Here is a 27,197-nt window from a genome sequence, read left to right as displayed (position 1 = left end):
ATCATCATCTCAATATTGAACAATGTTATCGAACATCGCAGATAGATTCATTTTATATGGAATGTGGAAATGCTGTCTGTTGATCAATTGTTTACCTTTGGTAACATTGTTTCTTCCCAGCCCAAGATTTGCCTGACAGGTAGACTGGATACTGTAAATTCCTCACACAAAGTGTATATGTTTGTTTCTGTGTTGGCTGTGTGATGGATTAGATTAATATGATTGGATGGATGGATTAATACTGCTTTTGAGCATTTTAGCTGCGTAACAAATAAGAGCAGCTGATCTGAATATCCAGGATATTCCTAATATTGTCCAAAGCATTTTTAATGATACATACTCTACAATCACATTCTGTCATTATTCACTGCATGCAGAAATGAATGTCGTTACCAAGAACGAGTTGGGGAGATAGGATGTAGTTCATGCTGGATGGTGTGTTTAAATTAGATCTGACCAATGCACTCATAATATTTATATCTCGTATCTCTTTGCTCCCTGTATTATCTCAGGGCCTCAGTAAGGCTCTCTTGGAGCTGCGGGCAGAGATGACGTCTGCTGCAGAGCAACAAGTCATAGCCAGCGCTGCACAAAAAGAGGAGAGTCTCAATGTACAGATGTTGGTTGACAGACACACCAAAGATCTAACGGTGGGACAACTTTATCATAATAGCGTGCTTGTTTTTCATGCATGTTGTATTTTATTTATGATATTTATGAATAGCTGTTGAGCTAATTAGCTGACACAAAGAAAGCCTCAGTTAATTCAGATTACACAAACAAAAATATTTTCAATAATATAGGAACATAAAGCAACTAAAATATCATCTACTCCCACTTTTACACTCATTAGAAACATTAGTTGATGCTTCTGGTCTATGTTGATTTACAGTCACAGCCTTTGTGTCTTCAGTGTCTCTGAATAGTAGCTTACCATAAGGTCAAGTTGGTGAATGTGCCTCTTTGTACGTACAGCATGTTTGACATGTCTGACTCTAAATGGCCTTTCTGTTAATAACCATTTACAGCCAGTATTTAAGTTTCCATTTTTTATTTATAACCAGTTAAAAACATGCCTGTTAGTCTCTGTTACATTGCAGAGTGTAACTCAGGTTACATGAAATAACCTCGTTTCCTGTAACCTTGCAATGAATTCGTGATACAAACAGATTGCTGTATTTGGAGATACTGGTATTCATAGAATGCCTTTAGGCAATTAATTTCCATGGGCATAACTTGGTAAACAATTAGTGATTGTAACATTTAAAGAAAAGTCTGGCTATATTCTTGTTTTTTAGTGCACAAAGACATCTTCAAAAAGAGGTCAGAAACATAAGATTGTATTTTCTAAAAAGGTCATTTCCTAAAACAGCCTGTCACTGTATTTTTTATCAATTGCTACGGAAACAGGAGTGTCTAATGCATTTATGGCATTTGAACAGTTGAGCTCTATAGCACAGAAGAATATGATATATCAGGCTTCGGATACACATTGAATAGAAGCATAAATTCTGTCATTGCTTTAGACTTCTCTGTGATTTCTTGTTGGAAAGAAAACTATAGAATGTCACCCAACCTTTCCTTTAATTTTGATAATCCCCCTTCTCCAGGTGCGGGTGCAAGAACTTAATGAAGAACTTCAAGCTGCAAAGGATTCTGCCAAAGCATCCAGAGGCCGGGAGAACTTGTTGAAGGAGGAAGTGGACAGCCTGAACCAGGATCTCCAGAGGAGTCAAAAAACCCAGAGACGCCTGCAGGCTGAAAAGGAGGAGAGGGAGCAGGAAATACAGGAGCTAAAGCAGCAAATCAAGAGGCTGAGCAGCGCCCTTCAGGTTAGTATCTGTAAGGAGCGTGGAATAACGCCGCAACTTTCTGATTTGTCAGAAAGCATGCAGCATTCTGTATGCAGCTGCATCTATTTGTATGGAGCGGGCACAATAATATAGTTTATATCAGAGTACATTGGCATACACACAAGCTCTTCAGTAGCCTATTTGTAACTGTGTCGTCATTGCTGAACCACTTTTTCATTGCAAAATATGTATTTACAACCAACCATCTCTGCTTAAAAGATAATCTCTGCTGCCCGCATAGCCTACTCCATTCTTTCAACCATTTTTGTTTCTTTATCTTCCTTGTTTTTTCTTTGCAAATCAATGCACAAACAACTTGGACTGTATTATTCCCATCTTGTTATGTTTGACCCTCTACCACTGATCAGTCATGTATTGGGCAACAACAAGATTCCTGATCACAAGACTGAATGTTGTGTGGTTTGCAGTACAGACTTTGAAATTCGTGCAGCATGACCAAGGGTTTGGTTGGTTCGACTGCTCTGGACCTTATTGTTGCTTTTGTTGTTAATACACAAGTAATGGGTTAATACACTCAACAACAGCCACATGATACAGCCTTTATCAACATCAACACTAACATCATGTGGACACATGACCACAATCTCCTGACTCCTGCCAGGCTCCGCAGTAATTTTTTTAAAATTGAGGACTGTATCAACAGTGTAATCTCACATTCTTCTAAGATGTAAGATCTACTCCTCTAGTGGATAACAGAGTTGATTTAATCATTCAGGTATTTGTGTAGATCAGTGCCAGCATGTATTTTTAAAGTCAGTCCAGATTTGTCTCAGGACTTTGGCTGCATCTCTGTGTCTAATATTTTTAACATGATGCCATGGGTTATGACCCTGACCTTTACAGTGTTAATGCCTTACTATCCTTATTGACTCAAACAGAGAATGGATCACATGGTAGGACCACTGTCAGTCTCTACAGTACACTGAGAAAAGTGAGGTGTTATCAAAATCTTTATCTCTGTATTTGCTGATTAGAATCAACCAGAACCAGATGGAAAGGGGCCAACCAATGAGAATCTGCAGAAGAAGATCAGGAGGCTGGAGGCTGACTTGGAGAAAAGAATAGACATGAAAAATGTTAAAGATGATCATGGAAAGGTTTGAACATCACATATTGCAACAATTGTACTGTATTATTATGGTTATCAGCATTATAATCATTCATTGCATGTTCACTTGATGTATGATCTGTTTGTCTGACAGGCCAGAGACGAAATTGTGCGTTGGGAGGAGGGTAAGAAATGGCAGGCCAAGATGGAGAAGGTGAAGAACTCACTGAAGGAGAAGGAACGTGAGAATGAATCCCTGTCAAAACAGCTCAGCACTCTTAAAGACCTGTATGCCAGGTCAGTCTATAAATCATGTTTTACAAAGCATTCTTTGATCTTGCTCTTGTGTAAATATGACTGAATTACTTAAACCTAAAGCTGCAGTAGGCAGCTGGAAAAATCTGGCTCCAATGACAGCGTGAGGAACTGAAGTATGCAGACTTCAAACAAAAGCATGAGGTCAATAAATAGCACAACACACTCTTTATCCACAGCTGGTTGTCATTTTGCAGATCATAATTGTGATGTCAATGTCAACTGTAATAAAATAATGATTATAATGATAATCATCATTATAATGAGGGCTAATTATTATTACAGTATCATTTTCATTATTGATTTATCTGCTGATTATTTTCCCAATCATTGTCTACAAAATGATAATTGTCAAAGAACAAAAAGACTTTTATAGTTTTCCAGAAAAGCAAAGTCTTTAAGTTACTTGTTTTATCTGAAAGATGTTCAATGTAATATTATTTAAAACAAAGTAAAGCCACGATTCTCACATTTAGGAAGCTGAATTATTTGGCATTTTTGCTTGAAAAGTGACACAATCAATCAATTGTTTATCAGAATAGTGTCAAGTTCCTTGTAGCTCACTCAGTGCTGTAAAGTATACAGTATACACCATTTACTAATGTTGACAGTGCAACCTTTGGGAAGTTAGTAAACATAAAATCCGTGCTTTGTTTTATCTGACAGAATTGAGCTTCTGTCACAAATTTGAAAATGTCAAAAATGGAGAGCAAAAGTGGCCAAATCCAGGATGCCAATTTTGGCATTTGTTCAACCTTCTTTGTTTCATTGTGTGTGCGCAGACTGGAGCAAGAGAAGAGTGCACTGCAAAAAAAGCTGAAGGCCCGAGGTGTGACTGCTGACCAGGTGGTGGTAGTGCGATCCAATGAAATGGAGAAGGAGATTGAAGAGCTGAAGAAGAAGAACTCAGACCTGGAATCACAGATCCTCACCATAAAGTAACTATCAGTCTTTCAAAGAAAGTTATTATTGTCAGTACATCTCTTTTTACAAGTCAGACTAAACTTTTGACAAAGCGTTACTGTTGTGTTCAGCTGAATACAACAACAAAGCTGAACTGAAGGCCCTAAAGAATAATTCATGTAACTGGATCACTCCAGTCTGAGGTATAGCAACATAAATAACTGACCATAAATGTTTTTGGCAAGTAACCCCTCAAATGTTTTTACTATTTAGCAGGATTTTGTACAGCTGAACAATTACCTTTGCTATCGAAGTTCAGAGTAATAAAATTAAGAATACCTTTTAAAAAAAATAAAAAAATATTAACCTATCCGGAGCTCAGGAGGTAGAGTGGCAGTCTGCTGTCATTCTCTAAAAATCTATGAAATATATTGTCAGTAATGTCAAAGCCTTGTTGATGAGGCTGATTATAGAGTCATATAATCAAGACCAAGACTTTTATCTTTTTTTCTTGGTGAACCTGCAGACAGCACCAGGCTTTACCTCGTGATGACGCCATGGAGAATCTGACCCTGAGGAACCGCTACCTGGAGGAGAGACTCCACTCTTTAGAGAGCCAGATATCCAAAGAGCCATCATCAAGACCCTCTGTAAGTGCTCATCAACATGCAGAACATGATGATTGTAGTACATGTGGAAGATTTTATGTCAGATCATTTGCATAGAAACATAAATACACAATGGAACAGAAGAAGTCTATCAATCAAATAAGCCAAATATTCTTTGGTTTAAGCTTCTCAAATAAGAGAATTTGCTGTGTTATTTAATTTAAAATGGAATATTTTAAGTATTCAACTGTAGGTCGGACACAACAAGCAGTTTGAGGACAGCATCTGTGGCTCTCTGACTCCGTAATGGCAATTTGCCATTTTATAGACTGAACGATTGATTGGGAAATAATCTAGGTTGATTTTTATAATGAAAAAAGTAATTATTTTCAGACCTATAAACATATTACAGAGATTACAAATCCTCACATTCATTGCAGATTATACAGTAGGCAGTACATGTACTGAATAGTTTCTCGTGTCCCTGTTCTATTTTAAGGAGCCAAACATGATTTACTTTTACCGCTCTGTTCATTTTTCTTTACTCTTTTTCTTTATGTATCTCCTTCTCTGGATTTAATCTGATTCATTGAAGGTGAAAAGCTCTTCCTTGCATACTTTGAGAGGGATTTGCTCTGTCACTTTTGATGTTGAGGATGTGTCATGCGAAGGGAATGCAGCACTCCATCCTGCTGAAACCTACAGCCGCTCTGTTAGCCCCAAAACCGTTGGAGACACCACTGAGAAACAGAGGGAACCAAAGAGAAGCCAGATCAAGAAAAAAACTCAGACCAGCTTTGTGGGAGCAGAAGATGTTCGCACTGAACAAGAGCCATCTAGTCCCGATGTTGCAGCAAGCGCAGCAGCAGACAAAACAGAAAGCTCACAAGACATTCCAGCAGGTGTTTCTGATGGTGATGTGGTCGAAGACAAAGAGGAACCACAGAACACCGAAGTACATGAGCCTGATCCTAATGATCCTTCTCAAAGACCAGGATCAGACATGTCAACCTCTGAGCTAGCTATGGTGGCAGCAACCAACAGCCAATCATGTGAAACGTTGAATAAAGAGGGTGTTGGTGAACAAGATAATGAAGATACAGATGATGTGGGAATCGGGGAAGAAGGGAACAAGCTCGAAGAGGCTGAGGAACAAACTGAGCTGAGAGATGAAGCGGTTGAGACTACAAAGGAGGCAACAGAGGATGATAATCCAGAAATGTTCTGCCCAGCAGAACAAGATGTGGACTCCAGCTCCATACTGAGCAAACACCCAGAGAGGTTTATCGTTAAAAAAAGGGATGATCGCATACAGAAACGAGAAAGCAGATCTCTTAGATATCTGAAGGTACTTATATAGTCACCCAGCTGAATTGGTAGTGCTGTGCTAGCAATGCAGTAGCAAAACTCAAGGCAGCAAACATGAGAAGTGGCTTGTTAGTGTGTTGGTGTTTTCCTTCCTCTGCATCGTCCAATATAAACTAGGTTTACTAGGTAAACAAGGTTTCTGTGGTCATGTGTAGGTAGAGACAGACTGTTTTTCTACACTCCCTTAAAAGCTTTGGCAGTTTTTCCTCCCAACCGTGATATACTATCATGCCTTTAAATATATTTTGCATGGCTGATTTTGTGCTTTATTTCCTGTAGACTTCAGGACGAGGCACTGGCACTCCCTCACAGAGAGATCAGGACCTCCAGAAAGAAAACCTCAAGTTGGCCTCTGAGAACCTTGAGCTGCGCTTTCAGCTGGAGCAGACCAACAAAGACTTACCAAGACTCAAGGTACACATTATTCAAATCAAGAGGTGGTAGTTCCATGCTATGCCATTGTTTGATATTAATGATGATTGTAAGGCATGTTAGAGAAACACTTAAAAACCCAATAGAACCCCAATGCGATATTCCTCAAACATACAGCGCAATACTGATAAAGGTAAGTGTTTCTGGCAAAGAGTGTTTTATAAGATTTTAACAAATTTCTTTGTTTTTTTGTAGAATCAAGTGGCAGACCTAAAGGAGATGTGCAGTGTGTTGAAAAAGGAAAAGGCAGAAGGGGAGAAAAAGCTGGCACATATACGTGGAGTATGTATTCACCTTTGTTAAACATCAACCTTAAACATGAGTATTTGCCAAGAAGTGACTAAACACAGAAATAACATTAAGTAAAACTGTAGCAGCAACTCTACATCAACATCTGAGGTTTGCCCTTTAAATTGAAACTAACTTTCCTGATGCAGCTGTAAATCTAAACATGATTTGTAATGTGCTCGTTATCAGGCTGGTCACAGTGGTAAAACAGTCCCTGAACTTGAGAAGACCATCGGGTTGATGAAGAAGGTGGTGGAGAGGGTGCAGCGGGAAAATGAAACGCTGAAGAAATCCAGCGCACCTGCAAATCAAGACAAGGTCGCTGCCTTGGAGCAAGAAAACGTAAAACTAAAGGTCGTTGATCACAACATGTCTTACATTTCATATCCACTCCTTCTGACAAGTTTTTTCACATCTCTGTTCTGCTAACACAGCTGTAAGATAACTAGTAAGGTATCTTTTCTAGGCTGACTATGAGAAACTAAAAAGTCAAAGTGAAGCTGAGCTGAGTTCCAAACTTGAATCTAAAACTAAAGGACTGGAGAAAATAGTCATGGAGAATGAACGTCTACGCAAGGAGATCAAAAGGGTAACTACATATACGGTATATGTTTAGTTAGTTAACTGTAAAATTAGATATAAATCTAATCATCTAATGTATGTTTCATGTTGTGACAGGAAATGGAAGCTGCAGAGAGGCTAAGAGTGACCAAGACAAGTCTGGAGGTGACCATTGAGAAGCTTGAGGCAGAGCTGGAAGAAACCAAGCAGAGACTGCGGGCAGCTCTGTCCAGACCCATCACAGAGGGAGCGGACAGTAAGACCTGGAAGGCATCTGTGGTAACAAGGTCAGCATGGTGTTTATTATCCAATTCATTAGGGTCTGTTTTAATGGGGATCCAGAACAAGTTCCACTATCAAGCACCAGAAAGAAGCACCCAGTTTCCATTACCTTGTTCTAAGTCAGGATATCCCTTAGGAATTTAAAAACTTGACCCTGTGCCCTCTACCTGTAAAAGCTCTGGGCTACAAGTATAGTTTATAGAGTGTGAGCCTGTGTTGTTTTTTCACTTACCTCCACAGAATGTTTGAGAATAAGATGAAGGAGCTGGAGAAGGAGCTCTCCCAGAAGACAGCCACTCTGTCTGAACTCAAACAAGAGCTGAAGGAGGTGAACGAGCGCGAGGAGCGAGCTCAGATAAGCGTCAGACAACTTGAAGATCAGGTACAGGCTGGATGACAACTTAATTTAATACCAGCAGCCAGTAAGTTAGCCTACTCACTCTTTATTCAGGGTGTATGCTGGGTCTTAAAAAGTATTAAAGGTTGATAAATCAATTTAGCGAATAGGTAAGGTCCTTAAAAAGTCTTAAATGCCATCTCCCAAGGTATTACATTTTATAGCTTGTTTTCAATATGTATATTTATCCAAATAGGTAAAGTTTGCCTGAATTTAATCATTGCGTGACCATGAGTTGTTACATTTCCCCTCTTAACTCCTCATATGGTTTAATTTGAATAGATATCTGAGGCTCTTAGAGGTAAAACTCAAAAACATTTCACTAAAAGCCAAATTTTATAAAGTTCTGGAAAAATAATACAAATTTGCATAGCAGAACAGTTTTTTCTTATTTTCTACCTCATTAATAATCTCAGCACCCTGGTTGGGAACCACTGGATTACTCTACCTAATACTTTATAAAGTAATTACAGCTACAACAGAATTGATGCAATATTAATAATCTAATAATAAATGATCTGATAATAATATATAATATATCAGTCACAGGGCCAATTTTCTACAGAACGAATTTTACTTTTGATACTTTTAGCTGATAATACTGTACCTTTATTTAAGTAGGATTTTGAATTCAGGACTTTTACCTGTTGTGGAGTACTTTTACATTGTTGTATTGCTACTTTGACTTGAGTAAAAGATTTTAATACTTCTTCCACCACTGGGTATTTTTAGCATGGCATGACCGTCCTGAAGCTCACCAAAGTTTAATATATTTCATTTTTAGTTTTGTCAATTGTTTTGTCTGTTGGTCAAAGACTGTTTTCTAATGGTTTCATTCTAATAAACCTTGCATTGGGTTCGTCACTCAGTTCATTCTCTTGTGCTTTGTCCCCACCCCGCCTATTTGAATTATGTTGTATTGATAAGGAGTTGCCACAAACTAAGACTGTTTAGTTGTGCTATCTTACAATCAGTATATAGTAAATGTAAGTTAAAGTGTGTCGGCTGATGTAACCGGTTAGAACTCGAGGTGGCGATGAGGTCTTAAAATGTATGGAAAGAGTCTTAAAAAGGGGTCTTAAAAGGTATTACATTTAACCTCAGGATTCCTGCATATATCCCGTTAATGTTATGAGAACCTTTTATTTATAGGCTAACTGCTGTCGGTTTGCTGTCTCAGCTCTTGAGGGACTGGACTGCATGTTACTGTGATTTGGCCTCAGACGTGTCAAATATTGGGATAGTCTTTGCAGTTACAGATACTACTGGTATCCATTTAATACCAGTTGGTACTGGTAATAAATGAACATCTATATTCAGGCACACTATCCAGATATTATAGGATCCGATCTGGACTCTGTGTTCACCCGTTATTTTTAATACGGCTGGTTGTACTCCTTGAGATCAGATCTCTGTTCTCCAGAGCGTGACCTGTGCCTTAGTAATTTGAGGTGGCAAATCAGTCCCAGACTCCCTTTAAAAATAGTTGTTTTTGTGAGTTGTTGAGGTAATGAAAACTATTTAACCTTTTGTAAAACTCATCATCAACAAAGTCTTGATTATTTGTCCGCTCTTGTAAATTCAGCAAATGTAATACATAAAGTTATTCCTTTATTTGTATGAAAAATATTGTGTCAGTTTGTCCTGGTGTGTTGCTGTACTGACTGACATGTAGACTACTCAGTGACTAGATAAATTATAACACTTATTAACAGCCAGCTACACAGCAACGCACACCACTGAACACAGTTATTTCTTACTGTAAATCATTCATCTCCTCAACAGTATATACAGTAAGAGGTGTGTCTCTTTCAGGCTTCTTGTTTGCTCATTCTGTAAATTTATAACAACCTACATTTTCTGTTAGTTACGAACAAATGTCTATGTTATGTTTGGAACTGAAGCCAGCGTGTTGTACGAGCCAGACTACCTCCAGATGTAGTCAGGCAGGTCCAATCACAACACATTTACATCTTGCATCAACATGTGTTTTTCCTTATCCGGAAAATGTGTCTGAATACAGATCACATTTTATTACCGGGTGTAAATGGGGTGTTTTATTCCCTATAAGTCACGCTCCAAAGCTCCTTGATCCTACCTTTCCCATAATACAACTCAGTAATGTTTTGTTAGACACTCCCTGCCTTTTAACCACATCCTTCAAACTCCTAGTTTTTAAAGGCCTGGCTACTAAATTGACTTTGACTTCTCCTTTTTAAAGAAAATAGTTCAAAGTCTGGCATTTCTGTCATATGGCTTGTATAACTGCACAGCTTATGTTTGAAACAAATGTATCTAAATTGTTATTATGGGTTTTCATTTCTTAGGTTGACATGTTGAAAAGATTTCCTACCGCTGCAAAGACTGGAGGAGGACTCACCAAGGAGTTCCAGGCAATGAGGTTTGTCATTAATGGTGATAGTGATAATATAGTCATGTTAGGCTGAGAAATATGGTTATTCTTATCGCCATATATATCACAATATGGCAAATCAAAATTAGATACAATATAATCAAAATTAGTTAAATGCACTGTTTTATACATACACCGTTATGTTTCAGATCAAGCAAACCATTAAAAATGTGTAAAACAAGTTAAATTTTAGCTGTTATTTCCTCATAATACAATTCTATTGAAGGGAGACTACAGAATTAGTGCTGAGCGAGACCTCGCTTTAGAAATGGGAACATATTCTGAGTGAGACAATTGTTATGAAGGAGAATGAGAATTCTTGAGGTACTACCACCTTTGTAAGGCCCCAAAAATATTAAGATTGTAAGTGGTTTACAACAACTCCCTAACTCACTGTCAATAAGCAGTGATTAGGAAGTTATTAAGGGGGAACACTCTCACAGTAGTTAATGGCCTAGTAGTTGCAGAATATGATCATGCAGAATAAGGCATTAGTAAGTGATTTATAATGGCTAAAAAACAGCCAATATGCTACTAATATGCATGCTAATAAGCAACTAGTTCATGGTTAATATGTGTTACCTAATATAGCTTTATCACCAAGCCAGTATAAGTAGAAAGCGAGTCACAATTACTGCTACTGTTTATCAAGCAAACACTTTATTTTATTTTTTTATACAAAATTTACACAATGTTTTATTTTTTCAAGATCAAATTAGTGCAAGCGAACCTAGAGTTTCAAAATGCTTACATGGATGTCGGTAATTTCCCATGCTTCTTTTACATGCTTTCTCAGTTATGTAACAAAAACCTTAATGTTGTTCATCTCGTTTTAAGACTGTTGAACACTGAGCTGCAGAAGGAAAACACAGAACTGAAACAAAGGCTGAACAAGTACAGTGAGCGATACGGTGAAACATCTTCTAAACTAGGTGAGACATTAAACACACTGTCACAAGCTGTGTGACATTTCTTCTGCTTGTCTAGTAACGCTGCTGTCATTTTTCGCAACATCCTATGTTTTTTTAATAATCATATTTAAGTGTGATGTCTATCATGTTATTTTGAAAAGCTTCAAGCTAGTTCTGATAACCTGACACTGCTGAGCCACAATGTTTTTTTTAACATCATACTGATTTATAATTTATTATCTCGCATGCAATGTCATTACACATTATGAAGAAGTCATTTGAAGTTATCCAGCCAAAACATTTTAATATATGTAGTGTAAACTGTTATGTCTTCTCTTGTCTTTGTATTCTTAGACTACGGGAACCTCAAAAACCTCCTGCAAGCAGCCGAAACGGAAAAGACAAAACTTCAAACTGAGGTTAAAAAGCTGAAGAAAGAACTGGAGAGCTTCGACCCGACATTCTTTGACGAGATTGAAGACTTAAAATATAACTACAATTTAGAGGTGAAGAAGAACATCCTGCTGGAGGAACAGCTGAAGAAGGTGTGCGCTCAGTTTGGTGTTACAGCTGAACTGCCCAGCGTGTCCATCAGTTAACTCAGGGTCACTGACGTCGACACTGTTAAAACTACACCTGAATGTACTTTTATGGGTGTCAATTTTTTTATTATTTTCCGTTTATATCTCTGGGGCTTGGTGTCAACCCTCAATATAAATACTTTATTTTTTAAACTGTCAGGCACTAAATGTTGCCACTGAATGTCTGATCCGTAGAGAGGCACCAAAGTGGAATTTGAGGCTAATAACCAATCATATTAAACTTACAACTGCATAAATATGAAGAGGAAAATCAATATATGTTTTTGGATTAGGTTTATTTTTCTAATATACACCAATATCCAGAGAGCCTTCAACCACCCTAGAATAAATAAAACCTTAATTTATTGTAAATCTGTTTATAGCAAGTTTGTTGTTGTTCTTAATTTATTTAGATTTGACTAATACCAGACTATATATACTACTGTATGTGTCCTTTTAGACAAGCATGTATCGGCTCCGCTACCAGCCTTTTACGACATTCCGCTATTAGCTTAATATGGCTGTGTAAAATACCATAACAATAATAAATCAGCCACTGATGTATCGCGCATCGCATCTGCTCAGATTTAGTATCTTGTTCACTTTTTCTTCACCAATCTTTACAGTTGGGTAGTTCCAGATTTTGCCGATTTTTTAAAAAAAATTTTTTTTACTTAGGCTGCTTGCATTTAGACAAAATACAAGAGTTAAGAACTTTAGCTTCTTGATAGGCAGCTGTTTATTGTTAATTCTTGGTTTGGTCATGTAACTCATTATGAGTTACGAGTGAAAAAAAAAGTTTTGCTAGAATAGTCTAATCTAAAAAAGTTCCTTTTTTTCCCCCATGTGCGCAAGAAACCAGGTGAAGAAAAACACTTGCCCCTGAGGGCTTCTGTAGTTTTTACATATTGTTCTTCTTTGTATTTCTCAATAAAGCAGCTTTTGTACTATCCAACTGTCATAAAAACCTGTTAAATAAAAGATGTTTACATACTCATTATTTACACTTCAACTGTAACATACAGTAATTACTATTTACAGAATATTTATGGAACATTTTTGACAACTTTAGGTGCTAAAAATGTCCAGTTGGTCAGTTTCCACTTTTTTTTTTTTTTTAACACGTTTCTGCAAAGCACATGTCAAACTGTCTTCAGGCTGTAATACACTCTGCATTCATCTGGAATTACTGGTGAAAATACCTGGCAGCTATCACCAACGTGATGATTCCTTATGGGTCACAGCACAAGCCTCAGAAAAGGAACGTGACATTCTTCTCCACCTGTGTTTACGAGTCAAACTGGATGTCCTGCAGTCGGCTGAAACACTGTCCATTTAGTTTGGAGAAGGATGTGAACACGTCTTTGCTGTTGTTGTATTCGTCAACCGTCCCGTCAACATGAATGACTACCGGCCTGTCACCGAGACACGTCTCCCCGTCGGGCCACCTAAGTCCCAGGTGATGACGATGAACCTAACAACACAACAGCCAGTGAACATCTCAAAGCCTTCTAAATGATAAAAGTGGAATCTGTCTTTAGATTGGTGTCTTTTATATCAAACATCCTCTCTTGTGTAATTAATCATAAAGCTATTTCTATGTTTTATTTAATCTTTAAGCAAAATTATCCTCCCAAATGGGGGTAAATTCTACATTTGAGATCGACAGTGTCAATATGATCACTTAGGAAATATCTTTCAAAAAAGGACTTTCATTCAACACTGCAGACGCTGTGTGTTAACTTTTCTGACCTTAACGAGCGTGCCATCATTGCAGTGCCAGACGATGCCCTCCACTCGACCCTCTGGACTCTCCTGGAACCAGGAGCACAGCTGCTGGAAGGTGACAGGTGGAGGGTTTCTGACTCGAACACTCCCGTGTGACACCAGGAAGTGGACAGGCTGCTTCTTACTCCCCAATCCTTTTAAGAAAATAAAACTTAAACAATAAAACTAGTATCAAATAAACTATATATTCTAGTATATGATGCAGTGTGTATGCAGCATCCTTTTAATGCTTCTGTTACTTCCCTAAAATGTCCTGATAAGGTTGAAATGTCTTCATTAAACATGAAGGAAGATAAACTTAAAAAATAGATCACCAGAAAAAAACAATTTCTTCAGGGCTTCCGTAGATTTGGGACATTTCACACACTTAAAATACAACTGCTGCCCCAATCAGTCACCTTTGTAATGAATACATTTTTACATAAACATCTGTACAGTATAAAGCATAAAAGTTGAACACACTGAAGGCACAGAGGACATTACTTTGGATGTTGGTGGACTTTCAAAGAGGATCCTTGTCAATTTGAGAAGTTCTTTTCTAGAATACCCTCAAGGCACCGCAGTCCTTACAAACAACTTGAGTTTTTGAAATTGACAAACAAGTTTGTGTTGATATGTACAACTATTCGCTTCAAAACTATCTTCCATCTACACGCCAGAAAATGAACATTAAAGGAAAATACAGTATCACATTACCATAAGGGTTTCCGTTGACATTGGTTCCAATGAGCTCCAGTGTTTGTTCCAGGAGGTCGGCCAGTGGGACTGCAGCAATTTCTAGCACACCTTCATCGTCAGCACTTGGCCTGAGAACCAAAGACGCCCCGACCTCATAATCCACCACAGAGGAGTGCCAGCAGTACTGTTTGTTGTCCTTCTCGACCGGGACCCAGCCTGAACATTCACAAGGAACAAATCACTACCTCTGCAGGCAGCATCATCCACAATAACTACGTTTACATGCATGCTAATATTCCACTATTACTCTAAATATGACAATATTCAGGATTTGATACGGGTCATCTAAACAGCATATTCCATTTGGATATTCTGAATTAGGCCTTATTCCGAATGTAGTATTTTCTGATGTGTGATGTAGTTTTAGGAGCATTCTTTGGACATGTATACAGCACATACACAATTTGCTTCACAACTGGGGATTTTAATCGCATTTTGCAACTGACGGACTAAGGGCAAAAAACAGAATATTTTGTGCATGTAAACGTAGTCCACCATGTTCTATGTTGGAAATACTGCCACTTGCACTCGTTCATGGAATCCAGGAAATTGTTTCCCTTTATTTCATCTCTGTGCACCAGGTCTGAGAAATGATTGAGAGTATATGCAACATAAGTTAATGCTGTGATTTGATGTCATTTTATTGCCGATGCTTGCCTTCATACTCCTCTGCACCATGTATTTTTCTACATAAGCTACACACAGTCATGAGCTCCCTCTGAAGTGAGACTGCGTTGATAATCTGATTACACTGCAAAGTCAGAACTTGTCAGAACTTGTGTAAAAAATGTCAAATTCTAGTTAAAAAGATGCAATTACCGTCTATTCAGTCATCCATTGTCTGTTTATACTGCTCTGGCCTGCAGGGTCAGTTCATTGTGTTTTATGACGTCAAACACTGCTGTCATCTTGTTGTGTGGGACTTTTATGTCCTGCACTGGTGCACCATAATAAAAACTCCAGATTAAATCTTTCATGAAGTTAAACTGATGGGCTCTGTGTTATCACATTGGCAGTAAAGCTTTGTGAAGTTACTCTACCTGCTCTACCTTCAAATATTATTTTATGATTCATTTACTTCATGATTAATGGTTAAACTTCAGGACCTGGAATGTGTCCATGCTCATCAGGCACTGGATGGCCGTTGTGGTGTTTGACTCCGTGGGCCGGGATCCACGTCTCTGGAACCGTCTTAAAATCTTCCTCTACGTTCCACGTGAAACCTGTGAAAGAACACAAAAACAATGAAACAAGTCCAGCCTCACTGTAGAAATAAAGTGACTGCTCCCCTCATACTTTTCTACTTTATTAGCTGATGCTTAACTACCTTTACAGCTCCTGTGAGAGTGCTGATACTTTTTGAACCTCTTCTCCGCCTGTTTGTTGGGTTTCCTGTCGAGTCGAGCCCAGAGGTAAGGCTGTCCTACAGAAGAAAGGATAAATTCAGTCCACTCCACTGCAAGAAAACTGACAAAATTACAAATGAAGGTGATAGAAGTCCCTCTTTTATAGAAATTGGATAAGAATATCAATGGTAGTAAGGCTACGTAAATGGCAACAATTTCTCACATCCGTCTAGCTTGAAGCAGTATATTTTTTGTATTTTTTACATGGTTTTACATAGCTCTGCACAATTAATTGAAATATTATCAAAGGTTGCATAACCTCCAATATTCTGATAAAGGTAACGTGAGAAAAAACAGCATTATAATTAAATGTAGTGCTGCAGAGATACCCTGACCTACAAATCTTGTTCTCCACATGTAAGGAAACATGTTAATTTAGTACAGACTCCAACACGAGTCACATCAACATGATTTCATTCTTTTTTCCAGTGAAAATGAAAAATGTGATGCAGGAAGGATCATTCCCACTAACTGTGAATCAAATCGCAATTTTAATATCTGACAAAATAATAGCAATTTGATTTTTTTTTTTTTTTTACTAGTTTTACATATAAAACAACTCCAGTGCCTCGCTCAAACAAGCTTATATGGTAGTTGTCATTCTGATACATACTCACCTTTACAAACTGTAACATAACAGCAAGTGCCATCTAGTTTTTCTGTGGCAAGGGCACAATTAATGTTTGCCTCCAGAGCAACAGGGTTCACATTTTCAGTCGCAACCACCTGAAATTGCTGAAGAGACACAGATATTTAAACATTAAAGGCTTGAAGGAAACAACTGAAGAACTACATTAAAATTGTGATTCCCCTATCTTTTCTTATTAACACTGTTATCATATGGGTCAAATACATTAAAAAGGCAAAGTTAGTTAAGTTTACACATAAATCATCCACTTATTATACATACAAGATGTGAGTCCCCTATCAATAACATATTTTTAAAGCACGGATTAGTTACATTTGCTTATTGTTTGCTTTATTTGTTGTCTCATTATATATTATTTTACAGCTGCATAATATGTGTTTGTGTGTGACTGTCATGGCAAAGAGGGGAAGAGGAGGATGGAGAGAAAGAACAGAGAGAGACAGCAGGAAGGAGAAAGTGGACAGACAGTGAAGTCAAGATTGTAACAGTGGCCACACAGGAATTAAAAACATTTCATTCACAACAGCTACATTCAGCTGAGCCCTCCTGAAGGTCTCATCCTAGCTTTGCCCCTAGACTAACGTATTTTAAAGGAGACCTTTGGTGCTTTTTCGTTATTTTTCCTTTCCCTCAGTGTTTTGTATATGCTCTTGTGTATGTAAAAGATCCTGAAAGTTAAAAGACAAGACATTTCCTAACACTAAAGTAAACATTAAAGTGCACGACAGATAAAGACATTAACTAACGTTAAATAGACAATAAAATATAAGAAACTACTATGAATGTGTGAGGAAATAGCAGCAAAAAGTTTCTGTATGATATGTAGTGCAAGAGACAGTCAGTGATAGCAGCAAAAACGTTTCTGTATGATGTGTGTATTTCAATAGTGCAAAAGACAGTCAGTCTGAAGGTCAGGGTTCAGAGTCACACACAGGCACACAGTGATACAGCTTGACAGGATGCTCTCAATGGTGCCCCGGTAGAATGTGCACATGATGGGTGGGGGAGCTCTCGCTCGCTTGAGTTTGCAGAGGAAGTAGAGGCGCCGCTGTGCTTTCTTCGCCAGTGATGCAGTGTTGGTGGTCCAGGAGAGGTCCTCACTGATGTGCACCCCCAGGAATTTGGTGCTGCTCACTCTCTCCACAGCAGCACCATTGATGGTCAGTGGTGGGTGTTGGGTGTGGCCTCTCCGGTAGTCAACAACAATCTCCTTGGTCTTGCAGACGTTCAGCAGGAGGTTGTTGTCTCTGCACCACGTGGTCAGAAGGTCGACCTCCTTCCTGTAGTAGTCATCGTCCTTGGTGATGAGACCCACCAGAGTTGTGTCGTCCGCAAACTTCACCATGTGATTTGTGCTGTAGGTTGGTGTGCAGTCGTGAGTCAGCAGGGTGAAGAGTAGGGGACTGAGCACACAGCCTTGGGGGGCCCCTGTGCTGAGTGTGATGCTGCTCGAGGTGTTGTTGCCGACTCATACTGCTTGTGGCCTCTCACTGAGAAAGTCCAGCAGCCAGTTGCAGAGGGAGGTGTTGAGCCCCAGCTGGTCAAGTTTGCAGATGAGTTGTTGTGGGATTATGGTGTTAAATGCTGAACTGAAGTCAATGAACAGCATTCTCACATATGAGTCTTTTGTGTCCAGGTGGGTGAGGGCTGGGTGAAGAGCAGAGCAGATTGCATCCTCTGTGGACCGTTTGGCTCGGTATGCAAACTGGAAGGGGTCCAGGGTGGGGGGGAGGATGGATTTGATGTGTGACATGACAAAGCACTTCATAATGATGGGGGTCAGTGCCACAGGGCGATAGTCATTGAAGCAGGATGGAGCAGGTTTCTTTGGCACAGGTTTGGCACTTTATTTATTTATATAGCACCTTTCATACATATGAAATGCAACACAAAGTGCTTTACAGGTTAAAAGACCAGACCCGACCTGATCCGACCCCCCCGATGTGGGGGAGGGGGGAGGCCTTGTATGCTCCTTTGTGAGTAGTGAAAACCAGGTCCAAAATGTTATCCCCTCTTGTTGGGAAATCAACATGCTGGTGAAGTTTTGGAAGGACAGTCTTAAGATCAGCATGATTAAAATCTCCAGTGAAGATGGTGAATCCATCTGGGTGGGCTGTCTGCTGTTCACTGATGGCCTGATACAGTTCACAAAGTGCCGCATTTCTGTCACTGCTGTTGGGGGTGGGAGGGATGTACACAGCGAATAGCAAAATCGCTGTAAATTCCCTTACGTGACTTTGTGACATCAAACTATATCAGCATGTCACATATTGGCATAATTTATGCCTGGCCTTGTTTAAGCATAACTACTCTACTGTTGTCAGCAATGCTGGCTCAGGTGTGTGTGTGCTGACCAATCAGAGCAGACTGGGTATTCAGAAGGGGGAGTGGGCCTTAAAGAGACAGGAGCTAAAACAGAGCGTTTCAGACAAAAGCATGTATCTAAACATGTAAACCTATTCTGGTAGTAATCCAAAATAAAATTATGAACCTGAAAATGAGCATAATAGTGCATCAACATATACACCTGCCATCTGAGGCAACATTCCCTAACAGCATCAACGCTGGGAGGATGAACAGCATGCTGCAGTACTGACGACAGAAAAATGCGTCATCGTTAAAGCCATTAGCATCAAAACATTAGCGTCATGTGTATTGTAAAAAGGACGCGTTGTTGTTTTATTTAGCCACCAACTCGGTGCTAAAGCCCACCTGGTTGTCAGTCCATGCTAGCACCAGCTTCAGCATCAGCTTCGTATTGTTTATAAATCAACTCACCTGATAGTCTCGTTTTCTGGACTGTTCTTCCTTCACCTCCGTCAGAAACACACACGGTATCTTCTGCTGAACGGAGCCCAGACGTCTCATTTTCACGTATCTTATAATATCCACCTGAAACCACCTGGTAATGTTTATTTTTTATCGTTTAATAGAGAAAAGACATGCTAGTGATGTTTCAGCATGGATGTGAGTGACATGTGTGGTCATGTGACGCGCTTCTTCTTCTTCGTCTCTATGTTTGGTCGGTTGATAAACACCGAAACGGCTCGTTGGCGCCCCCATGCTGTGTGGATGGGAATTTCTCATAAAACAGACCTTTACTAACAGAGAAAATCCATGTTCTCCGTATTGCAGTGTGTTTAAATCAGAGCCTTTATGTTATATATATTTTTCCCCTGATGAGATGAGCTATAAAACAGGAATCCTTAAAAATAAGGAATTATGCTGCTGACAGACTTCAGTCTCCATAAAAAAACATTTATTTCAAAATGACGCACAAGATCTTAAGGGGTAAATCATATGCTCATGCAAACATACAGGGACATACTGTACAAACTGAATAATGCTGCTTTTCAGTCTCATGAAAAAAATGTATGAATGTATTTAATTCATCAATCTGTTTTAGAAAAATCCTCCAGAGAAATATCGCAGAGCTAATCAAAAGAGTGAGTCTTCATGTCTGGATTCACACACAGCGTGATATCACTGGAGTACTTCCTGTCTTCTTCTTCTTCCTCTCCTTCATGCTGACTCTGCAGGTCCATCTCACTGTCGGTGTGCTTCCACATCTCTGTCTCTATGTCGTCCTTCTGCTGCCCCTGAGGCCAAAAGGTGAAAATGTTCCTTTTCCAAAAGAGGAGAAAAACAAATCACATTAGAAACACAGTATAGATGCATCACTGACAGCGTATTAAATCCAGTATAAATGAGCCTCTAAGTTAATTATCCACTTTGTAAACTTCCTCCTGTGACAAGCGCACAAAGTACGAAACACATGACGCTCAAGAATTTAAGATGGTAGTGGTTGAGCTTCTTCCAATACACAATAACACCCTAGAGAGAAAACAGAGCTATTCATGGTCTCAACCTTTTTCTCTCCTCCGGGATATAACCAAACTAGAGTAGCCCTTTCTGTTTCCAAATTAATATCGTCAAGGGATAATGCTTCAAACAGTTATCCAAGCACTGCGGGACATCCGCCAACGTGACTCACAGTTTATAGTACCACACAATGCCGGCTGCTGTTAGGAGCAGAAGGACGGTGCCAAGAATGATAAGTGCTGTTGGTACATCTGGAAAATAAACAAACATATGATGAATGATTTTTACCACAAACTCTATTTGATTTATATTGTGTAATTACATTACATTACATGAACCAATTCAAATCCAACAAAATTCATCCTGTGTAATCACAGATTTAATTCTGTGATTTCTCCTCCACAATGAACTACGCACATGGCACATCAGCCCAGTTGCCAGAATAAAATGCTATGATACGTGTAAATTTGTACGTGCCATATGTGCTGTATCGACATTTGTTCCACACACGTCATATCACGTTCACTTTACATTTTAATAACCCGACTGGCATAGCAGGGGGTGGAGGGAATGTGGGTGAAGGTTTAGGCAAGAAGGCTGCCAGCTCAGTGATGACAGTTAATGAAGGCGTTTTAACAACTGTAAGTGTGAAACCACTTGATAATTTCAAAGAGATCTTTGGACAATTTTCAGCTGTGACCAAAATTGGATATTTTTGACGAGAAGTCTGGATATCTGCAGCCATTTTTGTGGCGACCAAAAAAGGTATTTTATGCCAAAAGATGATATTTTCCTAACCCTAACCAATTGGTTTATGTGCCTAAACCTAACCGAACCATAGGCACAGCGTCGTCACGATGTAAAATTGAAAACTGAATGAAACATAAAGTTGCAACATAAAGCAACATAAACTTTAAACATATAAACGTCCATTGTGAACAATCATTCTGGGAAGATTCGTCACAAGGCCTGAAAATTTCAAGTCTCTAGCTCTTTTGATTCCAGAGTTATGATGTCTTGTTTCACCTGTGTTTTCTCTCCTTATTCTAACACTGTCATTTCTGGTGTTTTTTGGAATGTTTTTGGTTTTTCGGGCATATCTTCTAAAAAGGTCTGCATGAAATTTGGCATGTCGGCAGGGCAGAGAGAAGATTCATAACAAGGTATTAAAATTTCATCACGATGGTGCACATGATTCCATGATAGTTGTAAGCTGACCATAGTAGTTCCACTACCTGCTACAATCTATCTTAATCAATCATCACGATAGTTTAAAACCTCACTAAGACTCATTTAGCTTAATGCGGCTTTAAAGTTGCATTTCGTTCAGGTAAGGGGATTTTCCTATTGTAATGCTGGTGAAATAGGAAAAACTTGTGATGAAAATAAAAAGAAATGCCCTGAGTGGAAATTGTTTTTCAAGGGTTGCAAGCTGAACAAGGTTGCTGGAAGGCAAACTCATCCATCGGTTCAACCATAATGCCTCCAAAGCCACTGCAGTGTTTTATTAGCAGACTATTTACTGTGTGGTTACTGGAGCTCCAACATCTATTTCACCTAATTTGTACAACATCACATGTTACATTGCATTTTAATCAATTATGATTTTGAAATACATAAAAAAGAGAACACCCCCAAGCATGACTCATATTGACCCCTACTGGTGATTAGAAAGAAATAAAATAAAGATCATTTACAGGTTTCCATCATGCTCTTTCTTTAGAAAAAAAAATTATCAATCTAAAAATGAAAGAAGACAGGGATGTACCTCCAAGAGAAAGTTTTGCAGGGCTCACCGTCGTCGGCATCACTGACGCAGAGGAAACAGAGAAACTGGAGGCATGAACAGAGGTAGAAAAGGCAGAACTGACCACAGTGGGTTTTGAGGTGACACGGTGTGAGAGAGAGCTTGGAATACGGGTGGAGAAGGTATTAACAGCGGTGGCAGTGGAGGGAATCCTAGTTGAATGTGTTGACGGGAGAAGGAGGGTAGAAGCTGAGTTGAAAGGCGCTTGTGTTGTTCTTGGCCCTCTTGAAGGTGGAGACTTGGTCGTTGATCTGAGCAGAGGTGCGGCAGTTGTTGAGGTCGGGGTCAGGGTTGTCAGTGTTGTCAGTGGCGTGGAGATCGTGAAGACTTGTGGGCTGGCTGTTGATCTGTTTGGAATTTCCTCTGATTTTGTAAGTGGTGAGGAAAAAGGTTTACATTTTAGTCATTTAACAGATGCTCAGAATACATTTTACAAATTATAATATAAATCTTGATAATTATAATAAAAAAGTTGAGTATTATATTATTGGGAATATACAGTACACAGTGTACACAGTACCTGATGCATTAAAGCAGAAGACACCAAACTTTTTATCTTCAGGTGCGTACCACGTCACCACTCCAGTTTTGCCCTTTCCACACTTTTCATCAGGTGTAAGTCGTGGAACAACTGCGATTTGTTCAGCTGTCCAGCCAAATCTATGAGAAAAATAAGAAAGTGCAGAAAAATTAAATTATTGATGATAAAAAAGAAAACAGCTTCAGCACCTTCAGACAAAGTCACAGAAATGCTGCATAAAACATTTGTGGCTTTTGGGAGTGGCACGAAAAGAAGATTTATTGCCTCCAGTGACATCACATGAACTGTTGACAGTTGCGTTGCATTGTGGGTAATGTAGTACATGAATGTATAATAGACCTGGATAATCGCATACCTTGCTTCCAGTTTTCCCCAGTGGCCACTCACAGTATTGCAGCTAAAAATTCCCCAGCAGCCCAATAAGCATTTTTGGTGATTTTGTTCTTTTATTACGTTAACAGCTCACATACATTACATCTCAAACTACAGGGCTTATCGGACTATCGCCTCTTGCCAGTCCAAAGTGGTGTTATTCAGACAGGATCGGCCGGGTCTATCTTCAGGAGATATCTGCAGTAACACATAGACATCTTTGAAAAACATCAACATTGCTGTTCCTTCACACTCTGTTGATAATGTTGGTCCAGTCAGACAACTCATGTTTGAAATGTTTATTAAAGCAGCAAAACATAGTTAGAGTTTGGCGTTTAGGCTCCGACCTAGTCACTCCCTGCCGATATGTTTACATAGAGATGTTGGAGAGTGATGAGCAAAACATCTTGAACCCAAGTCGGGGCCTACAGGTGGATGCCGGGGCTTAAAGAACATGCAGCAATACTGACGCAGGGCAGTGGTGGCATTGGCAGGCAGAGGGAGAGATGGGAGATTCTTGCAGTTTAAATAGGCCACCAAATTGACAGGGTGCGTTTGGTAGATGAGTCTGGAGAGTGGGGAATGTCATGTGTATATCAGTGCCTATACCTGAACTAGCTCGCAGATGTTGTTAATTAGCAAATCCTACCTATTGCCTTCCTAATGGAACAAAAAGGCTGATATAACTGACTAATGTCTCTTTTTCTTTTCTGTTTTTGTTTCTTTTTTCTGAATGAGGCATCAGCTGGTATTTCTAGGCCTGTATGATGTGGTGCTTATGGTTCAATAACATTTGTAAAATAAGTTCAGTAAGAATAATTGAGTGCTGGAATATTTTAACCATTAAAAAGCTATGAGCAAGAATCTTCAGCCAACACATTAACAGGCTGCCTACCACACCAGAACAGTCACCACATGCTTTGAGCCTACTTGCACGTCTCAAGTCCTTGCTGTACCGCTCGGTCCATCTGGGCTGTGGTCGCTATGGTGACGTTCAGAAATAGGCAGGCAGCTCTGGCAGCAGTGAAGTTGAAGGTGTATTTTCCTCCTTCGATAAGCATGAAGACTCCAGCCGCTCTGTGACTCTGAGGCACTGCTGACACACAATACAATACACACATTTTAAACGTTTTCAGTCGTACTGTGAGCTTTTCAAGAGTTCTATCGCTACCGGCAACATTGTAAATATATAAATATGAAGCTAATCATATTATCTGCCAATATAAAGTGTTTCATCTCATGACAGGGTTGTTGTCCTTAAGCTGTATGATTTGATTAGTTTGGTCAATTGAACTTACAGTACTAAATATACTAAAACACAGGCCAGAAATTAACCTCTGGCACTGTGGGACAACAACAACCAAAACAAACCATGATAATTGACATTTTCCACAGTTAACTCATGATTATTTTTCACGCATTCTTGATACTTTTATTTAACTGTGACCACAGAATTAACTTTTGACGGTCACATGAAAAGCACCCAAGAGTGTCCTGAAAATAAAAGGTCATGCATGCAAGATCTACAAAAAAACAAACAAAAGTAAATGTTTTACATTCATAATAAAATGCATTAAGTATTTTGTCTAAAGGTGGTGCTCCACCCACATGAGAAAAAAAACAACGTACCTTTAATCAGAGTGGAGTTGGAGGCCGGAAAAAAGGCTGCAAAAGACAAGAGTAAGAATTGATTCAAAAAAGAAAATCTAGCCATGTTTTATACTAAATTAATATAACTGACACGGTTGAAGGTGAAGAACCAAATAAAGCAAACGCAATGGGAAAGAGCCTCAGAACAAAACGTGATGTGGAGGGGATGAGGAAACAGGAAGTGGGGGTCAAATCTGCTTGACGCCCCTTTATGAGATAACACACACAGACATCCACAGGAGAGAGAACTTGACATTAACTCTCCAAACGTTGTAAAAATCACAGATCTGTGTCATAAACAGCTTATTCAACACTTAAGTATTCCAAAATAAAAGCTAATTGAGGATTTCCAGGAAGTATTAAAGCCGGATGACAGGAGCTCTAACTGGTGCTCTGAGATAAATGAATAAGAAGAGATCATCTGCTGGTTGCTTTCTGCTCCTCACACTGGTGTGTTCTCAACCAGATATGGATGAAGCAATAACGTTTTTTTAAATTTGTTTTTAGGGGGTTTCAGTGATTTGGAGGTTTTCTGCTTTGCCAACATCTATCTTCAGAGGTATGTTCGCTCTGACAGGCTGGTCGGAAAAGGGAACTTCCTCCGCATTGTCCCTCTTCTCTTTCTCTGTCTCTCATTTTATTCACTTTTACTCTATATTGATTTCTAGCTTTCCCGTTCTCTGTTAAACTGTGTTATTTTTCTGTATATTTCTGTTCCACCACATTGCTCTCTGGCCTGCAGGAAGAATGTTCTGTCTTTCTTTTGCTTCAAGTGAACACAGATGAATAACAGTGTTTCCCATGATACACATCAAAGATCCAACCAGGAACAAAGTGTACTAGATGGCACCCTGTTTTTGACATGTTAGCATGCTCAGTGGGCGGCACAGTGGGGGATCAAACCTCTAACCCTGACAGTACTGGGGCACATCCATTTAAGACTCTTCATTTATGACCATAACCAGCAAATTTTTGAAAAATGAACAGAACAGTCATCTTTATAGTTTGCAATTATTATTATTCTTTCAACTGACTAATCCATTGTTAATTATTGTAGCAGCTCTAATGTCATGCTATGCTTCAACAAACACCAATCATTATGTTTAACAAAGGGATAATGCAACCCAGCAGTAAACAGTACGCTGTCTTACAATGTGGTGTTACTTATATTTGGGGTCTATTACACCTCAGACAGGTCTCAGCTAAGAACAAACTATTTTGAAAAACCCCAAATTTTAGGAATTCTAGAAAGTGAATTATAATACCGTGTAAAAGCCCTGTCAATACCAATCATAGATACAGAGTTTACTGAAATCCATTTAACCATATTCAAGCTGAGGCCTTTCTGTGGTGGAAACATTTCAAGTTCAGTTCAAAATGACATTTATCGTCTTTTAAAATAATGACAGTCATGAGGTAACAAGGTTATAAAACAACATCAAGTTCTTTTTCTGAGCCGTTACAGAGGGACGGGCGTTTTCAGGACACCAGAGCAATACAGATAAAGGAACAGTGCGCATTTTGTGTTTCAAAAATTGCACTTTAGGTCAAGATGAGCAAAATTGATTGAATTGATGCTTAAATACATTCAATGAGTTATTCTTCATGTGTCCCTTCCTGTGTAGCAGACATCTGAGAATCTAAATTACAGTGAAGAGTGCAAACAATCTGTCACGCTTAGCTAAAGTTACGCACAGTGAAATCAGATGTGTTCTGACTCATTCAGCTCACTGACCAGGTAGGACGAGCAAGTCTAGAGTATCAGCCAGGCAAAGTTTGCAATTCCAAGGCCCCCATGTTTACTGTCTGGTTTTGTGGGAATCTGATTAATTGTAATTCAGTTAAATAACAGGTAATTTGCACCACTAAAGCTCAATATAAACAGATATGATCTAAAGGTGTTTCCTCAATCCTCCACTTTTATGCAGCTTTGAAACCCCACCTCTGGAGGACACCTTGGTAAAAATCTAGTTTCTAGAATCTAGAAAATTATGTCTGCCTTCTTGACCAAAGTAAGAAGAGAAGATCAATACCACTCTCATATCTGTCGGATAAATGTGAAGCCAAAACCCAGCAAACATTTTGCTTAGCTCAGCATAAAGGCGGGAAAATGGGAAAAACAGCCAGCTGGGCTTTGGCCAGGGAATCCACAGAGCTCACAAATTAACATGTCGTATCACATCTGTTTAATCTGGACAAAGACTGATGTTATAAGAAGAGGAAGTTTTATTTACTTTTAAAGGGGCACTATGTAGTTTTGGAGAAGAAATTCAAACTCAGAATTTTAATATTTACAATTTTAATGGGGTAATACTACAAACTCAGAAATATCATTTGTTTCCCATAACTGAATAAACAAGCTGTTCTCAGAGGAAAATAAGGGCCCCAGAACACTGTTTGAGGCTAGAAAGGGGGCAGGGTCCACCACATATAAACAAAGTGA

At 39.1% G+C, this 27,197-nt stretch overlaps 3 protein-coding genes across 4 annotated transcripts in view; 1 reads left to right on the top strand and 2 right to left on the bottom strand.

The window, feature by feature from the left end:
* Window positions 1–12,308, top strand: part of cep290 (centrosomal protein 290) — a 35,372-nt gene extending 23,064 nt beyond the window's left edge. Inside the window, exons 37-51 of the mRNA XM_073471796.1 lie at window positions 513–650; window positions 1,611–1,832; window positions 2,849–2,971; window positions 3,077–3,219; window positions 4,020–4,175; window positions 4,667–4,790; window positions 6,396–6,530; window positions 6,744–6,830; window positions 7,026–7,190; window positions 7,303–7,425; window positions 7,515–7,684; window positions 7,920–8,061; window positions 10,404–10,477; window positions 11,327–11,421; window positions 11,755–12,308. Coding sequence (XP_073327897.1) covers window positions 513–650; window positions 1,611–1,832; window positions 2,849–2,971; window positions 3,077–3,219; window positions 4,020–4,175; window positions 4,667–4,790; window positions 6,396–6,530; window positions 6,744–6,830; window positions 7,026–7,190; window positions 7,303–7,425; window positions 7,515–7,684; window positions 7,920–8,061; window positions 10,404–10,477; window positions 11,327–11,421; window positions 11,755–11,999 — 2,142 coding nt within the window. The 3' untranslated portion in view covers window positions 12,000–12,308. The remainder of the gene's footprint in view (window positions 1–512; window positions 651–1,610; window positions 1,833–2,848; window positions 2,972–3,076; window positions 3,220–4,019; window positions 4,176–4,666; window positions 4,791–6,395; window positions 6,531–6,743; window positions 6,831–7,025; window positions 7,191–7,302; window positions 7,426–7,514; window positions 7,685–7,919; window positions 8,062–10,403; window positions 10,478–11,326; window positions 11,422–11,754) is intronic.
* A 338-nt stretch (window positions 12,309–12,646) lies between these two features.
* Window positions 12,647–19,528, bottom strand: rlig1 (RNA 5'-phosphate and 3'-OH ligase 1). Of its 2 annotated transcripts, XM_073471797.1 has the most exons (7): window positions 19,341–19,528; window positions 16,531–16,648; window positions 15,835–15,930; window positions 15,614–15,730; window positions 14,466–14,663; window positions 13,734–13,903; window positions 12,647–13,455 (listed from the first exon to the last, which is right to left on the bottom strand). In XM_073471797.1, exons 1-7 carry the CDS (start codon window positions 19,428–19,430, stop codon window positions 13,270–13,272), a joined length of 975 nt encoding a protein of 324 aa, XP_073327898.1. In that variant the 5' UTR covers window positions 19,431–19,528; the 3' UTR covers window positions 12,647–13,269. The 2 variants fall into 2 exon arrangements, with proteins under 2 accessions (XP_073327898.1, XP_073327899.1); XM_073471798.1 differs by lacking the exon at window positions 19,341–19,528 and having other exon boundaries at window positions 15,835–15,925; window positions 16,531–16,646.
* A 276-nt stretch (window positions 19,529–19,804) lies between these two features.
* On the bottom strand, window positions 19,805–24,888 carry lyve1b (lymphatic vessel endothelial hyaluronic receptor 1b). Its single transcript, XM_073472879.1, has 7 exons — window positions 24,846–24,888; window positions 24,734–24,769; window positions 24,035–24,197; window positions 22,712–22,851; window positions 22,153–22,554; window positions 20,557–20,635; window positions 19,805–20,186 (listed from the first exon to the last, which is right to left on the bottom strand). Exons 3-7 carry the CDS (start codon window positions 24,163–24,165, stop codon window positions 19,997–19,999), a joined length of 942 nt encoding a protein of 313 aa, XP_073328980.1. The 5' UTR covers window positions 24,166–24,197; window positions 24,734–24,769; window positions 24,846–24,888; the 3' UTR covers window positions 19,805–19,996.
* Window positions 24,889–27,197: the final 2,309 nt, after the last annotated feature.

The sequence above is a fragment of the Pagrus major genome, chromosome 8 (assembly GCF_040436345.1).
Source record: "Pagrus major chromosome 8, Pma_NU_1.0".
In the NCBI taxonomy this organism is placed as follows: Eukaryota; Metazoa; Chordata; class Actinopteri; order Spariformes; family Sparidae; genus Pagrus; species Pagrus major.
Note: the sequence above shows the minus strand (reverse complement) of the source record. Positions and strands in the feature narration are given on the sequence as shown.

Excerpts from the sequence above, each read along its gene's own strand:
- lyve1b (XM_073472879.1), bottom strand. The coding sequence starts at position 24,165 with ATGCTTATCGAAGGAGGAAAATACACCTTCAACTTCACTGCTGCCAGA. Across the intron at positions 22,852-24,034 it reads CAAGGACTTGAGACGTGCAA|ATTTGGCTGGACAGCTGAAC; the intron begins GTAGGCTCAAAG and ends TTTTTCTCATAG. Across the intron at positions 20,636-22,152 it reads TGCAAAACTTTCTCTTGGAG|ATGTACCAACAGCACTTATC; the intron begins GTACATCCCTGT and ends TTTATTTTCCAG.
- rlig1 (XM_073471797.1), bottom strand. The coding sequence starts at position 19,430 with ATGAGACGTCTGGGCTCCGTTCAGCAGAAGATACCGTGTGTGTTTCTG. Across the intron at positions 16,649-19,340 it reads CCAGAAAACGAGACTATCAG|CAATTTCAGGTGGTTGCGAC; the intron begins GTGAGTTGATTT and ends GTGTCTCTTCAG. Across the intron at positions 14,664-15,613 it reads TGAGCATGGACACATTCCAG|GCTGGGTCCCGGTCGAGAAG; the intron begins GTCCTGAAGTTT and ends GTGAATGTTCAG.